General features: G+C 39.1%; 3 protein-coding genes across 7 annotated transcripts in view; 2 read left to right on the top strand and 1 right to left on the bottom strand.

The window, feature by feature from the left end:
• COQ7 (coenzyme Q7, hydroxylase) overlaps window positions 1-16,634 on the top strand; it is a 375,365-nt gene that overhangs the window by 174,816 nt on the left and 183,915 nt on the right. The gene's annotated exons all lie outside the window — the stretch shown is intronic.
• The window catches only part of SMG1 (SMG1 nonsense mediated mRNA decay associated PI3K related kinase), a 113,445-nt gene that overhangs the window by 65,895 nt on the left and 30,916 nt on the right, over window positions 1-16,634 (bottom strand). For all 5 annotated transcript variants that reach the window (XM_050774990.1, XM_050774994.1, XM_050774993.1 and 2 more), the window contains 8 exons: window positions 15,192-15,328; window positions 13,516-13,574; window positions 11,997-12,210; window positions 8,294-8,419; window positions 7,847-7,919; window positions 6,837-6,934; window positions 4,919-5,092; window positions 1,943-2,167 (listed from right to left, as the gene is read on the bottom strand). In XM_050774990.1, coding sequence (XP_050630947.1) covers window positions 1,943-2,167; window positions 4,919-5,092; window positions 6,837-6,934; window positions 7,847-7,919; window positions 8,294-8,419; window positions 11,997-12,210; window positions 13,516-13,574; window positions 15,192-15,328 — 1,106 coding nt within the window. The remainder of the gene's footprint in view (window positions 1-1,942; window positions 2,168-4,918; window positions 5,093-6,836; window positions 6,935-7,846; window positions 7,920-8,293; window positions 8,420-11,996; window positions 12,211-13,515; window positions 13,575-15,191; window positions 15,329-16,634) is intronic.
• IQCK (IQ motif containing K) overlaps window positions 11,193-16,634 on the top strand; it is a 959,718-nt gene continuing 954,276 nt past the window's right edge. The window contains exon 1 of the mRNA XM_050775025.1: window positions 11,193-11,197. The gene's annotated coding sequence lies outside the window, so the exon portion shown is untranslated. The remainder of the gene's footprint in view (window positions 11,198-16,634) is intronic.

The raw sequence follows: 16,634 nt of genomic DNA, 5'->3' as shown, positions 1-16,634 counted from the left end.
AAACTATAAAGTTAGTTAATAATAATATATCAATATTCGCTCCTTTGTAATAAATGTACCACACTAACACAATATGTTAATGATGGGGAAACTGTTGGGATGAAGAAGGTATATGGGAACTCATTGTTTTCTGCTCAATTTTCTGTATATCTAAAAACTAAAGTCTTCTAATTTAGAAAAACATATCTAAGCTGTATTTCAAGGTCTTAATACTGTGACATTAAAGTGTTTAGACACCTAAATAGGATACACATATTTTACAGTTATCATGGGCATTTTTTCACACTAGCAAAGAGAGGTGTAACACTGGCAGAAATACTCAGCAGAATGTCATCTAGAATTTGCTTTAAAATAATCCAGTTGGAGATGAAAGGACAGCAAAGAGGCCTAGATGAAACCAGATGGGCCATTTGTTTCTAATTACAGAAGCTGAATGTTAAATATGTACAAATTTATTATACTATACTCCCTATTTTTATGTGCTTCAGAATGTCCATAATAAAAGTGGGGGGAGGATATTCATGGTTAAGAAATTAAAGGAGGCCGGCCAGGCACGGTGGCTTATGCCTGTAATCCTAGCACTTTTGGAGGCCAAAGCGGACGGATCACGAGGTCAGGAGATCAAGACCATCCTGGCTAACATGGTGAAACCCTGTCTCTACTAAAAATACAATCGTGCCACTGCACTCCAGCCTGGGCGAAAGAGCGAGACTCCGTCTCAAAAAAAAAAAAAGAAGAAGAAATTAAAGGAGGCCAGTCATGATGCCTCACATCTATAATCCCAGCACTTTAGGAGGGCAAGACAGGAGGATTACTTGAGGCCAAGAATTTGAGGCCAGCCTAGACAATGTAGTGAGACCCCTTCTCTCCAAAAAAATACAAAGGTTAGCCAGGCGTGGTGGCATGCATCCGTAGTCCCAGACAGTCAGGAGGCTGAGGTGGGAGGATCGCTTGAGCCCAGGAGTTTGAGGTTGCAGTGAGTGCTGATCGCACTGCTGCACTCCAACCAGGAATACAGCAAGATCCTGTCACAAAAAAAAAAAAAAATAGAGAAAAGAAAAAGAAAAAAAGAAAGAATCTGGGGCGTAAAGCAATGTTTCACAAAAAAAAAAAAAAAAAAGAGTAAAGCTGCACTGAGACTAGCTATCAACCACCAAAAATAAAGGCCTGGCAGAGTGGCTCATGCCTATAATCCCAGTACTTTGGGAGGCCAAGGCAGGTGGATTGCTTGAGCCCAAGAATTCAAGAATTCAAGACCAGCCTAGGCAACATGGCAAAACTCCCATCTCTACAAAATAATACAGAAAATTAGCCAGGTGTGGTGGTGCATGCCTGTAGTCCTAGCTACCTAGGGGGCTGAAGTGGGAAGATCACCTGAACCCAAGAAGTCAAGGCTGCAGTGAGCCAAAATCACGCCACTGCACTTTATCCCGTGTAACAGAGTGAGACCTTGTCTCAAAAAAAATTTAAATTAAAAATAAAAGTAAACAGACACTAAAATAAAAGCACAGATTATAAGACTGATGAATGTACTCTAAAACATAACATAATAAAGCAAAGCCCTTATTTTTTTTCTTTTATGGAGACAGGGCCTTTTTTGTCACCTTGGCTGAGTGCAGTGGCACAATCAGAGCTCACTTCAACCTCAAGCTCCTGGGCTTAATCGATCCTCCTCCCTCAGACTACCGAGTAGCTACGACTATAGGTACATGCCATTACCCCAAGATAATTTTTGATTTTTTGTACTGATGGGGTCTCACTACGTTGCCCAAGCTACGCAGAATTCCTGGATGCAAGCAATCCTTCTGCTCTGGCCTCCCAAAGTGCTGGGATTACAAGCATGAGCCACCATGCCCAGCCAAAGCCCTTAATTTCTTACATATCGATTTAAGGGCCTGAATAAACCAACACATTAAAAAGGAAAAAGGAAAAATTCACATACCAGTGTGAGTAAATTCAAGACTGAGATGATATAATCGGTACCACAAGTCTGGCAATTCTCCAGTTGGTCTAATCCATATGTAATGACCATGTCACAATGTATAGTCATGCTAGGATCCAAGCTGCCGAGCAAAACACCAACACACTCATTAGCAGCTGTCAACACAGCCTCAGAAAAAAACACCTGGTTTGCAGCCGTCACACATCTCATTACTCTGTACAGAACCTGTAAATGGGGAAAACAAGCAGCTTTTTAAAAAAATTCACATACTTCCACAAAGCAAGAAAATACTTTTTATTTAATGCAATTTCAACTGAAAATTAACTGCTTGCCTGGCCAGCAGTCTCTTAATATTCTAGTTCTCAGTAGTTGAATAATAATGATATCTCTAGTACAGTATGTAAACCTGATCTTGACTAAAAAATCCTCAAGTGCTATTATGACAGGAAATGGAATCTGCCATCCTCTATTTCCTATATACCCAACTTCATTTCTCCCAATATCACTAAATGGCTGAAGCTCAGAATCTTTATCATGAAATACACCACGACAGTAACGGTATTGACAGCATGGGAACAGCCTGCCCACACATACTACAAGCTAGCTCTTGGGCTTTTGGGAATCAATCTTTTAAAACTAAACATACAAGTCACTTTAAGCTTATTAAAGTATCTACTGATGGTCTCTTTTGAAAGATAAGCACTCTCAAGCTTACCACACAGTATCTTCAAAAATCATATTATTTCCAATACATAAACAAACAAAATCCCCCACTAAACTATAATGGCCAATAACTGTGTACTAAATTTCTAAAAAAATAGGGGAGAAAACAGAGCAAATAAATGCTTAAAAAAATTTTTTTTCTATAATAATTAACAACCAATACATAAAGGATTTTAGTCCACCCAAAGTTTTCATTAAAAGCATCCTTGGAGGTTGGGCACAGTGACTCACGTCTATCATCCCAGTACTTTGAGAGGATTAGCTGAAAGGTTCACTTGAGTCCAGGAGTTTGAGACCAGCCAAGTCAACATAACAACACCTCAGCCGGGCGCGGTGGCTCAAGCCTGTAATCCCAGCACTTTGGGAGGCCGAGACAGGCGGATCACGAGGTCAGGAGATCGAGACCATCCTGGCTAACACGGTGAAACCCCGTCTCTACTAAAAAGTACAAAAATCTAGCCAGGCGAGGTGGCGGGCGCCTGTAGTCCCAGCTACTCGGGAGGCTGAGGCAGGAGAATGGTGTGAACCCGGGAGGCGGAGCTTGCAGTGAGCTGAGATCCGGCCACTGCACTCCAGCCTGGGCAACAGAGCAAGACTCCGTCTCAAAAAAAAAAAAAAAAAAAAAATAACACCTCATCTCTACCAAATTTTTTTTTAACTAGTTGGGCGTGGTGGCACACACCAGTAGTCCCAACTACTTGAGAGGCTGAGGTGGGAGGATCATTTAAGCCTGGGAGGTCAAGGCTGCAGTGAGCCAAGATCGTGCCACTGCACTCCAGCCTGGGCAACAGAGACCACGTCTCCAAAAAAAAATATGGGAGCGGAAAGGGAAGCATTCTTGGCCGTGCACAGTGGCTCATGTCTATAATCCCAACACTTTGGGAGGTTGAGTTGGGAAGAGTGCTTGAGGCCAAAAGTTTAAGACCAGCCTGAGAAACACTGAGACCCCATCTCAACAAAAATAAAAAATTAGCAGGCTATGGAGGGAGGATCACCTGAGTCCAGGAGACAGAGGTTGCACTGAGTCATGATGGCGCCAACCAACTTTAAAAAGAAAAAAAGCTGGGTATGGTGACACTCACTTGTAGGGCTGAGTGAGGTGGGAGGTTCACTTGGGCCCAAGAGTTCAAGATTACAATAAGCTATGATTGCACCACTACACTCCAGCCTGGGTGACAGAGTGAGGTTCCAGCTCCAAAAAAAAAAACAAACAAACAAAAACAAAAACAAAAAAAAAAAAAAACCACCATTCTACCATTCTCAAAGGCCTAAAAGATCCTCATAAATCAATATACACCTATCCTATAAATTATGTCCCTTTTATTTTATGTCTGAGTTAATGGCTTTTTGTTTCAACTCTGTAGTCTTCAAACAACCACCTTTTAGACATTAAAAATGAAGCAAAGATATTAAACCATTTTGAAACCATATTGGTTTAAAATACCAATAAGCTGGTTTCATTTATCTTTAAGTTCTGACATTTCTGCTCAAATGCACAACTTACTAAAAATTTTATATATCTATATAATCAATATCCTATTTTATCTAGCAACGTGTTCAGTAAAAGTATATGCTCCTAAAAGCAAGTTTTATCCTAACAATAAAATTTTCGTCAGTTAGATTAAATCTTTTATGACTGCATCACACATGCTTCTCTCTCCTTATTCAAAGCAGAGTACAATGCCTAGGGTTCATTTCTCATGTCTTTCCCACTGAACCCTCACTGGATGTGCTACAAACAGTGCAGCTAATGTTTGAGGCTGCTGAAGTGTGGCAATCTAGCTACCTCATTTTTAATTTATGTTCTTTGATATCAGGCTATCAAAGAATATAAAGGTATACAAGTTTTCATGTGAGTTCCATCTTCTGCTCAGAGAAGATTACTTTCTGAGGCTTTTCCTATAGTGTGCTATTCGTAGTATGTTGAAAAACTAAAAGGAAACCCAATAATTTAAAGTAAAATTATAATAAATACTATTTAGAAACAAAAGAATAAGATTTAAAAATTCAGAATGGCCTTTTGTCATGGGAGGGTAGGGGAGTTGGATGAAAGGAGGATGAGATATAACAGGATTCCCTACTTTTCTGGCTATTTAAGAAAGCAGTCAGACAATATATACATATATACATACATACATACATACATGCTAAACAAATGAAATATTAATAACAGTTCACTAGGTAAAGAGAAACATTTACAATGTAAAACAATTTTATTTTTGAATGACACTTGAAACACCCAAAACCACTTACATCTGTTACATATGCCTCAGTAATTGGAGGACCCCGAATTGGGCTGAAGCGTTCCCCAATGCTCCTCACCACAGTACTAAACACCCGGAGAAGTGCGGCCAGCTTTGGTAATGACACTGATGGAGGAGGAACATCTTCATCCACTGATTCCCCAGAGGCCACATGGCTAAGGTCCTACATGTGAATTCACAGCATTCTTGGTAAGTAGTGCATTGTTTTTAAAAAAAAAAAAAAAAAAAAAACTCTAAAATACTTAAATCAATTCATTTTGGAATAGATTTTTAGGCTTTTATAAAGAGGAACTGTGGCCTATGAGAATATTCATGACTCTAAATACAAAAATGGGTTTTACCTAATTATTTCAAAAAGCCAACATTAAACCCAATAGACAACAAATTAAGGAAATAACTTCTTATACCAACTCAGAAAGCTGTTGGGGAAAAATAAATTCTAGTACATATGCTCTAGTTATATGACGGTATAAATGAAGACAGAAGCTTTTGCCATTCCTGAATTAGTTTTTGGCTAAAAATCTCGTTCTAGGTATTCTTTGAGCTGGGTATACTCAGCTCAACAGTAAGTCCTCCAAACCAAGAGCATGCCCATGAAGAGCAAAGGGAGGTTGTAAGACCCAGCCTACAGATGTATAACTGAGGAATTACGATATATGAAAAGGACAAGATTCGCAAAAACTGGGATACCGGAACCAATGTACATATCTACTTAAAATTAAGCACCAAAATAACAGAAGAGAATGAGATCTTAAGGATAACAAGGGGAAGCATCTCTACAAACTAGAACGTGTGGCTTCTGAAAGGTAGATCAGCTTTAAACGTGGGCTGTGAAAAAAGACGTTCTAGGTGTGGGGGCAAAGAAAAAAAAAGCGGAAGCAAAACATTTCCTTGCTTTTCTAGGAAAGAGTAAACCTATCAGTACAACTAAAGGCACTGAATTCCTGTTGACGATAAGCAGCAAAGATGAAAAAAACAAGATGAGGCTAAAATCTGTATGGGAGCCTTGACTGGTTGATCTGAATAGGAAAGAAACACAAAGAGATCCAAATAAGAGATGGCACAGAGTTAAGCCAAGACAGTGGGGTCAGAAAAGCCAAGTACCAGTAACACAGGTTTCAGCAGCACTCTTAAAGTTCCTATGCTATATTCGTACAGACACAAAAGCTGGCTGAAGCCAAGGCTTGTCCTCCAAAGTACGATTCAAGATCTCCTGTATGTATGTAACAGGAGAGTCTTTAGGGGCTTTTGGTGTTTTGTATTTTTTTATAACACAGCATCAATTTGCTTTAAGACTCTGAAGACTAGGAACAAAAAATAAAAATAAATAACATAATATGTCTTTAGAAAAATACCAGATACCAAGAGTACGTAAAGCTTTGTGAAATACGAAGCTTGCAATGTTTCTTTTAGTCTTTCCAGTAATTCTCCTGGTAACTTAAACACATCTGAAAAAAATGTTTAAAACATTGACTGGGCACGGTGGCTCACGCCTATAATCCCAGCACTTTGGGAGGCTGACGCGGGTGGATCACCTCAGGTCAGGAATTTGAGACCAGCTTGGCCAACGTGGTGAAACTCCGTCCCTACTAAAAATACAAAAATTAGCTGGGCGTGGTGGTGGGTGCCTGTAATCCCAGCTACTCAGGAGGCTGAGGCAGGAGAATTGCTTGAACCCAGAAAGTGGAGGTTGCAGTGAGCCAAGATCATGCCATTGCACTCCAGCCTGGGTGACAGAGTGACACTCCGTTTCAAAAAAAAAATTTTTTTTTTAAATATTGCAATGGGCTTGTAATTTCTGCTTAAATGTCAGGAGGTCTGAGCTATTTTAAAATAAATCTAGCACAATTTAAGATTTTTATTTTTTCTGAACCAAAATTTTAAGAAACACCTTTCTATATACTCACCTCAGCATATGCTTCCATGTCTTCTAGAAACTGACCAAGAAGAGTGGTAGAAAATGCAAGATCAGCTACCCAAAAAGGCTCCAAACTCTGCAACCACCCTTGGAATCGTGTAAGAAATTGTGAAAGGGTAGGGGGGAAAAAACACCAAAAAATCCAAATTAAAAAAATATAAGATCCTTGTTTTTAAGAGGTACCTGGTTTTCAAGCAGCGTACCCTAAAACATGTCCTATATCATAAAATTAAGATTGTTAAACATGCTGATCACAATTAATCAATACTTCTTTAATACCTCTTTAATTTCTGCAGAAATGACATGTAAATGTTATTTCCTTACTTTTTCAGTAAATTTCATATCTATATTGTCACCACACATGACTTAAGACTAAAATGCCACAATCTGCCATTGGCCTGGCTAATCCCAGGGCCACATCTAACCACCAAAAGTGTATACTCATCTCTTCAGTGAAAATGAAACAGACCACTACCAACTGAATATTCTATTTTCAAAAGTTTATCACACCAAGTAAGTTATGAGAAACTATGACACATGAAATAAGCTGAAATGTGCAAATGAGCCATGCTAGTCATTCATTTAACTCCAAAAAAAGGGAAACAAAACCATTTCTCATTTATGACAATTCTCCAAATTAATCCTGTATTTCCTTTTTTAAAAAAATAACCAGAAAAATAAAAAGTTAAAAATAACTTGGATCTTCCATTGTCCACTTCAGGGTATTGCCACTACCAAATATTCTTACCATATATTTTCCTACCAGTACAAACTACAAATAACTTGGGTAAGTCTTGTCTGTAGTTACTCTACCCACCTACTAGTAATTTCCTCTGAAAAGATACATTCAGCTAACAAGTAATGTTCATCCACAATAAAACATTTCTCTGACTTAGTTTTCTTGCATTATTGAAGAAATGGTATTGATAGATGGTCACTGGGGGACCACTGCTCCTCCCCAACAGTATTTAAATAACTGGTATAGGCTGCAAGACTTACCAGAGACCTGCTGCGTGAGCGAAGGTTTCTGAGTATGATCTATATGCCATCCAACTAATATATCAACTGTATCCTTGATGGAAACAAAGAGAGAGGGGGCCGATCATTTTAAGGTATTACTGCCATTCACCTGTGGACCATTTCACAGTAAAAGATTCTAAAAGGAGCATCTATGTTCTACCTGACATTCTAGAAATTTAGAAAGGGGAGAGGGGCAGGAAAATAAGAAAACTACGTTTCTGACAACAATGAAATAGTTCATTTTCTTCAAATATTTTAAGGTATGAATGTCAGAAAGAAAAATGCGGCATTCAACCCTGGAACCTGAAATATCACTGATTATATCCAAAGGAGCAGAGGCATTGTTTTCCATCTGATTCCTCAGTTCCTCACACACACAACCATCCCCCTCACCCCATGATCTGAAAAGTGGAATGGGGAACTCACCCTAAAATTAGTGCTGAAAATATGAGGGTAACATCGAGCCACCAAAAGAATGCACTTAACACATTTGCAAAGCAATTCTGGTGTATCCACATTTTCAAGAATAGACTGCAGGCTGGTCATTACAAGCTTAAAAATAAAAGTTACAAACCGTGAACATTCAACAAAATAGGGAGAAAACAAGCAAATTAGGTTCATTATTTAGTAAGTGACTACATAAAAAACTGAGTATGAGACCAAGAAAAATAGATTCTGTAGTTTTAGTTTAAAAAAAAAATTGACTTGGCCGGGCAAGGTGGCTCACGCCTGTAATCCCAGCACTTGGGAGGCCAAGGCGGGCGGATCACGAGGTCAGGAGATCGAGACCATCCTGGCTAACACAGTGAAACCTCGTCTCTACTAAAAATACAAAAACAAAAAAAAAACTAGCCGGGAGTGGTGGCGGGTGCCTGTAGTCCCAGTTACTCGGGAGGCTGAGGTAGGACAATGGCGTGAACCAGGGAGACAGAGCTTGCAGTGAGCCGAGATCATGCCACTGCACTCGTCTGGATGACAAGGTGAGGCTCCGTTTCAAAAAAAAAAAAAGTTGATTTGTAATCCCAGCTACTCAGGAGGCTGAGGCACAAGAATCACTTGAACCCAGGAGGCAGAGGTTGCCGTGAGCTGAGATTGCACCACTGCACTCCAGCCTGGACAACAGAGCGAGACTCCATCTCAAATAAAATAAAATAAAATAAAATAAATTGAAAATATTTCACTCCACTAAGATGTTAGGCTAAAAACAAATACTGTTTTCTCTTCTTCAATGTTTGTTAATATTAGTCCTTTGACATCAGTTAACATTAGTCCTTAACAACACCAGTTTACAATATCCCTAAATGCTCTCTTTAAGACTCTACTTGTGATTAAATTTCAAATACAAAAAGTAAAATGGATTTGGGAAACTTTTCTATAGAGTACAACAATTACTTTCCAATCCAAAATATAAGGCAAATTTTATATAATTTATGCTTTAGTATATTAGTACTTGCTTCATATTAGAATTAAAGAAGATCAGTATGGCACCACACATTAATAACATGCAGGCTCATGTTACCATTATACATAAATCTTTTAAATAAATATATGGCAAAAATAAAATAATAAATAACTATATGGCATTCCATTGAAAGAATATTTTGTGGCTGTTAAAAAACATTTTTCCCTAAAGAAGGAAAAGCTCTGCTTTACATAGCAATCTTATAAAAGAAATGCTAGAATCGGAAAATCATCATTTTAGGCTGGGTGCAGTGGCTCACACCTGTAACCCCAGCACTTTGGGAGGACGAGGCAGGTGGATCACTTGAGGTCAGGAGTTCAAGACCTGCCTGGCCAGCATGATGAAACCCGTCTTTACTAAAAATATAAAAATTAGCAGAGCACAGTGGCACATGCCTGTAATCCCAGCTACTCAGTAAGCTGAAGCAGGAGAACTGCTTGAACCTGGGAGGCAGAGGTTGCAGTGAGCTGAGATTGTGCCACTGCACTCCAGCTTGGACAACAGAGCAAGACTACATCTCAAAAAAAAAAAAAGAAAGAAAAAGAAAACCATTATTTTGCAATAGCCAATGTTATAATCTATACAGGCACAGACTATCAATGCTAAAAACCATTTAAAAGACATCTTAGGGGTAATTACAGAAATTTGAATATAGAACACATATGTAATAAAATTCATTTTCTTAGGTATAATACTCTTGTTATACAGAAGAAAAACCTTATTCTTAGGAGATGCATACTAAAACATTATGAGGTGAATTGTCATCATATGTATCGTTTTCAGATGGCTCAACAAAAGTGTGTGAGAAAATAAAACTTGCAAAATATTAATAAGTGGTAAATCTAGGTGGAGTATGTATTACGAAATTATTATTGTATTTACGGGTATTTATTTTACTGGTGCATCTACCTTTCTATGAATGTAAGAATTTTCACAAGAGTCAGGGAAATGTTCATAATCTAAAAACTGTATGCATGCAGAATAAGCCCAATCTGGTGGTGTTCTGTTTAGTTACAGGTAATTTTCTGAATCTTCCCTCAAATTTCTCTCAAACCTCTATAATCAAGGGGGAAAATGTTTTGCCTATAATGGAGGGCAGTAGCTTGACCATACCTCACTGTAGCCTCAAGCTCCCAGGCTCAATTGATCCTCCTGCTTCAGCCTCCAAATAGCTGGGACTACAGGTGCATGCCACCATGCCTGACTTATTTTTTTTCCTTTTTTTTTTTTTTGGGTAAAGACAGGGTTTCACCATGTTGCCCAGGCTGGTCCCAAACTCCTGGACTGAAGCAATTCATCATCCTCAGCCTCCCACAGTGCCGGGGTTACAGGAGTGAGCCAATATGCCCAGTTAAAAACACATTTTTTATTAAAAAAAAAAAAAAAAATCCTTATATTTTTTAAACTACATACCCAAAATAAAGCATATCAAAAACTGTTTAAAAAAAAAAAAAAAAACCCTAATATCAGATATTCCAAACACATCAATACCATAATTTCTAAAAACATTAGCTCAACAAAAATTTAATTACTTAAAATCTTACTCAAAACTAAATCAACAATGATCTTTTAGGCCAGGTACGGTGGCTCATGACAGTAATCCCAGCACTTTGGGAGGCCAAGGCAGGAGGATCACTTGAGGTCAGGAGTTCAAGACCAGCATGGCCAACACAATGAAACCCCATCTCTACTAAAAATACAAAAATTAGCCAGGCTAGTGGCGCGCTCCTGTAATACCAGCTACTCGGGAGGCTGAGGCAGGAGAATCACTTGAACCTGGGAGGCAGAGGTTGCACTCAGCCAAGATCATGCCACTGCCCTCCAGCCTGGACAATAGAGCAAGACTCTGTATCAAAAAAGGGGGGGGGGATGATTTTTTAATATATTCAGATACACAAACATGAAATAAAGCTAAGTAGAGCTAGTATTCATTTACATAATTATCTTATACCATTTGGAGTAAGAATTTGGGGCACGTTAGCAAACCAAAAGGCTCAGAAAGAAGTTGTGATATTTAGTTCTTGTCTCCCTCAACAAATGTGAAACACTCTTCTATCCAGCATTCCTAGTGCAGTTCTTGTTTTCAAATTTGCAAATCATTCTGGTCCTAAGCAATCTCAAAAAAACATTTCTAAAAACCAAAGAGGAAAAAACCTTTTTTTTTTCTTTTTTCTGAGACAGAGTCTGGCTCTGTCAGCCAGACTGGAGTGCAATGGTGTGACCTCGGCTCATGGCAACCTCTGACTCCCTGGTTTAAGCCATTCTCCTGCCTCAGTCTCCCAAGTAGCTGGGACTACAGGCGTGCACTATCATGCCGGGCTAATTTTTGTATTTTTAGTAGAAACGGGGTTTCACCATGTTGGCCAGGATGGTTTCGACCTCTTGACCTCATGATCCGCCCGCCTAGGCCTCCCAAAGTGCTGGGATTACAGGTGTGAGCCACCGCACTCAGCCAAGGAAAAAATCTTAAAACTAACTTATTTCAAATCTAACTTCAACATGTATCCTTCACTCAAACTGAGAAAGAGGAATTTTTAAAAAATATTTCCTATCAGTAGATAATTCCTATTCCATGTTTCCCTTCTTCAAGCTCCCCTCCAAGGACATGTGTTAAGGGACAAATTTTTCCCAAAAATGCATCATGCATTTTTCCCCCTTCATTCTTACCTGCATTACAGATGAAAAGGCTTTCTTTTCTCCTACAGTCTCTAGTGCTTTGTAGGTGGCACATAAGTAGAGGAGTTTAACTTCATCTTTTGCAGATGAGCTAAATTTGCTAAAAATCCACTTGAAGATCTTCTCGGCCTCATAGCTCAGAGAAGCACAAAGAAGGCCAAGACAGCAAGCTCCCTCCTGTCTCAACTCCTGAAGCAATTTGCTACTGTGTTTATTTTAATACAAACAAAAAACACACACAAAAGGCTTAAGTTTTCTATGATGACATGAGTAACACATCTTACAAAAGAATGTCTTAAATGGTTTTTTAAATTTCTATTCAAATTACACAAAAGGTTGAAATTTTCTCCACTCTAAATACTATATTCTGTCTAGCCTGCATTGCCCAAAAGTATCTGTCTGACATTACTTCCTTTTTACAAAATCAGTTATTTACAACAGTGAGGGAAGGCCCAGAAATGCTAAATTCCATCTCAAACTGTATTAAATAACTCTCAGAAAAGGGCAGCAACAAATAATTGGATAAAACACACTATATATAACTACATTCTATATAATATTCAATATGTAATGACTATAAAATAAAAAACGGTAATAGTTAAATACAGAAACTTAAAAGGATAACAGTAATGATTTACGTATAACTTTAAAAAGTAACTCTATAAAACCATCAAAAGGCACTAAGGTTTATGACGGGCTGAGGTAAACTTTGGGTACTTGCCACCACTGCAATTCTTTGGGAATCACTGTAACAAAAAATGACCACACACCTCCAGAGACTCCAACAGCCAGAGAATATATGGTTTGAATCCACTCTTACCCGAAGAAGGAAGTTCCTTTTTACCTCTATTCTCTAAGCAGTTTCAAATTCTCTAGTTTACAAAAACTAATTTTATTCATTCATGCTTGCATCAAGAATTTATGCTACTCCATAAGTCAAGACTCAGTTATTCAGTGAGACTGGCAAATTTTAAAAATTACATATTCCTGCTGGGCATGATGGCTCATGCCTGTAATCCCAACACTTTGGGAGGCTACAGTGGGTGGATCACCTCAGGTCAGGAGTTTGAGACCAGCCTGGCCAACATGGTGAAACCCTGTCTCTACTAAAAAAACAAAAATTAGCTGGCAATGGTGGTGCACGCCTGTAGTCCCAGCTACTAGGGAGGCTGAGGCAGGAGAATCGCTTGAACCTGGGAAGCGGAGGTTGCAGAGAACCAAGATTGCACCACTGCACTCCAGCCTGGGCGACAAGGTGAGACTCTAACTCAATAAATAAATAAATAAATAAATAAATAAATAAATAAATAATTTCTTTTCAAGTGGATTTCATTTGTATTCAATGGTAATTAACACATAATTAATGCAGACAAGTATGACAAGAGGACCCACTGAAATGTCAATAGGTGTTCACAAACAAAGCCAATGGGTTTATTTTCTTGTGTATTTTAAATAATTTCTAAAAATATATTTTAAAGTCATTTAAACTGAACCATTATTAGTTACTTACCTTTCATTAAGCACATCATGTACAGCAGCCAAGATATTATCCAATTGTTTAACTAGTACCTTTAAAAGAAAACACATTTATAAAAACTTCAAATTCCTATACTTTTAAGAACAGCATTGTGTACTTTTTTACTTGTCTTCCACTCCAAATTATAATTCAACAGTACTTTAGTTTCTTTATTATTCCCAGTCTCCAAGGAGCATGTATCAGGCATGTCATGTTTCCTTTCACACTATGAAAGAAATTCCTCCACTGGAAACACAGAGCTGTGATCATCAACAAAAAAATAAACTCAAAAAGCTTGTTTTATTTACTCTGAAATGCATCTGAAAAATTGACTGATGGATGGAGGGACAGATGGAGAGATACACAACAAGGCAGTATTTAGGGTAAAATGTTAACAACAAAAATTAGATAATGGTTTTAACAGATTCAATGTCAAATTCTTTCAACTTGCTATATATTTGAAACTTCTCATAATAAAATTTGGAAGGAGGAGAAACCTGCTTTGAGCCAAATGTCATCTGCCTCACTAGACCACTTTCATTAATTTTCTCCTGCTCAAGTTATTTTTCTTTTTTTCAGATGGAGTTTCACTCTTGTTGCCCAGGCTGGAGCGCAATGGCGTGATCTCAGCTCACTGCAACCTCTGTCTCCTGAGTTCAAGCGATTCACCTGCCTCAGCCTCCCAAGTAACTGGAATTATAGACATGTGCCACCATGCCCAGCTAATTTTGTATGTTCAGTAGAGACAGGGTTTCACTATGTTGGGCAGGCTGGTGTCGAACTCCTGACCTCAGGTGATCCGCTTGCCTTGGCCTCCGAAAATGCTGGGATTACAGGCATGAGCCATGACACCTGGCCCATATCAAGTTCTTAATTGGAGTAAAGAAAATGAAGAAAAAATTGTAACCCTTCCTATACTTTGTTACATTTCTATTGTTGTTTTAAGAGACAAGAACTCCCTCTGTCGCCCAGGTTGACATGCAGAGGTGTGATCTTATCTCACTGCAACCCTGAATTCCTGAGCTCAAGTGATTCTTTCACCTCAGCCAGGTGTAGTGGCACATGCCTGAAAGTCCCTACTCAGGAGACCACAGTGGGAGGATAGCTTGAATCCAGGAGTCTGAGACTGCAGTGAGTTACGATTGTGCCACTGCACTCCAGCCTGGGCAACAGAGCAAGATCTTGTCTTTACAAAGAAAAATAAATTACATATTAGAGAGCATTAAGTTCTAGATCATCATAATACAGGCTTTCCCCATTCTTTTTTTTTTTTTTTTTTAAATGAGACGGAGTCTTGCTCTGTCACCCAGGCTGGAGTGCAGTGGTGCGATCTCGGCTCTCAATACAAGCTCCGCCTCCAGGGTTCACGTCATTCTCCTGCCTCAGCCTCCCGAGTAGCTGGGACTACAGGTGTCCGCCACCACGCCCAGCTAATTTTTTGTTTTTTTTTTTTTTTAGTAGAGACGGGGTTTCACCATGTTAGCCAGGATGGTCTCGATCTCCTGACCTCATGATCTGCCCGCCTCGGCCTCCCAAAGGGCTGGGATTACAGGCACAAGCCACAGCGCTCACGGCCAGGTTTTCCCCATTCTTAAACTACTCAAGGTAGCATTACCTACTTTATTATGGAAACACAAAAATCCTCATATTTCCAAACATACTATACTTACCAGCTTATTTTCTGGTTGCTGAATAAACTCTTTCAACTGCTTTACAGTAGCCAGTCTTCGGTCTCTGTCGTCTTCCCGGGTGATCCTCCGAAGAAGATTCGACAGTCGAGACTCATCAGAATAAGACATCGATCTCTCTGTGAATATATAAACATTCTGTTGTCTATTGAGTATAAATAAGCAAAGGAATTTTTAAATTTTAAAATAATTTTTAAATTTTTAAAATTAAAAATTATTTTAATAGTAATTATTATGGTGGCTCACGCCTGTAATCCCAGCACTTTGGAAGGCAGGTACATCACCTGAGTCCAGGAGTTTGAGACCAGCCTGAGCAACATGGTGAAACCCTGTCTCCACAGACACACAAAAAATTACACAAACTAGCCAGGCAAGGTGGTGTGCACCTGTGGTCCCAGCTATTCGGAAGGCTGAGGCAGGAGAATCACATGAGCCCATGAGGTGGAGGTTGCAGTAAGCAGAGATTTGCACTCCAGCCTGGGTGACAGAGAAAGACCCTCTCTCAAAAATAAAATTACATCAAAAGTCACAGTCCCCTGGTCAATAAAAGCTCAGGGAATATAGTTCCTATCACTCTTTTGTTCATCTCTATATTCCAAACCCCGGCAGAGTGCCTGGCACATAACAGATCCTCAAAAAAATATTTGCTGAAGGAAATGAGAAATGAATAACCTTAGGCCAACTGAACACCTCATTCCAGAGGACTGGTTGACAGAGAAAAAAGAAAGGCCTTAGTAACAACTTTCTTTGGGTCCATTCCAAACTGTTTTCAACACGCAGGTAAAGAGCCAGGGTAGAGGTAAATTAAACAACTTCCAAGGGGTATGGATAAAGTCTCAATCGAGTAAAACCAGGATATAGGCTTCTTCTTATCATCTAGGTATCCCACTGGAGGAAAGCCTCTTATTCGCATTATCACCATTTCCCTAGGATGAAGTTTTGGGGAGCCATAATCACATATTTAGTTCAACAAATGTCTAATTGTTATCTACCACATGCAAGGTACGCCTCCACTAGAAAGGTAGCAAACCACAACTTTTCCCCCCTTATTTTTTAATCACAAGAACAAGCAAACAATAGTGAATACTATTAGTATATTAAAGATGCCTTTAAAAACTAGATTTTTGCTGAGCAAGGTGGCTCTTGCCTGTAATTACCTAGCACTTTGGGAGGCCAAGGTGGGCAGATCACTTGAGCCCAGGAGTTCGAGACCAGCCTGGGCAACATGGTAAAACCCCATCTCTACGAAAAACACAAAAATTAGCTGGGCATAGTGGCACATATCTGTAATCCCAGATACTCGGGAGGCTGAGGTGGGAGGATCACTTTAGCCTGGGAAGCAAAGGTTGCAGTGAAATCACACTAGTGCATTCCAGCCTGGGTGACAGAGCGAGACTCTGTCTCAAAAAAACAAAACAAAGAACT

The sequence above is a fragment of the Macaca thibetana genome, chromosome 20, assembly GCF_024542745.1.
Source record: "Macaca thibetana thibetana isolate TM-01 chromosome 20, ASM2454274v1, whole genome shotgun sequence".
Lineage (NCBI taxonomy): Eukaryota > Metazoa > Chordata > Mammalia > Primates > Cercopithecidae > Macaca > Macaca thibetana.
Note: the sequence above shows the minus strand (reverse complement) of the source record. Positions and strands in the feature narration are given on the sequence as shown.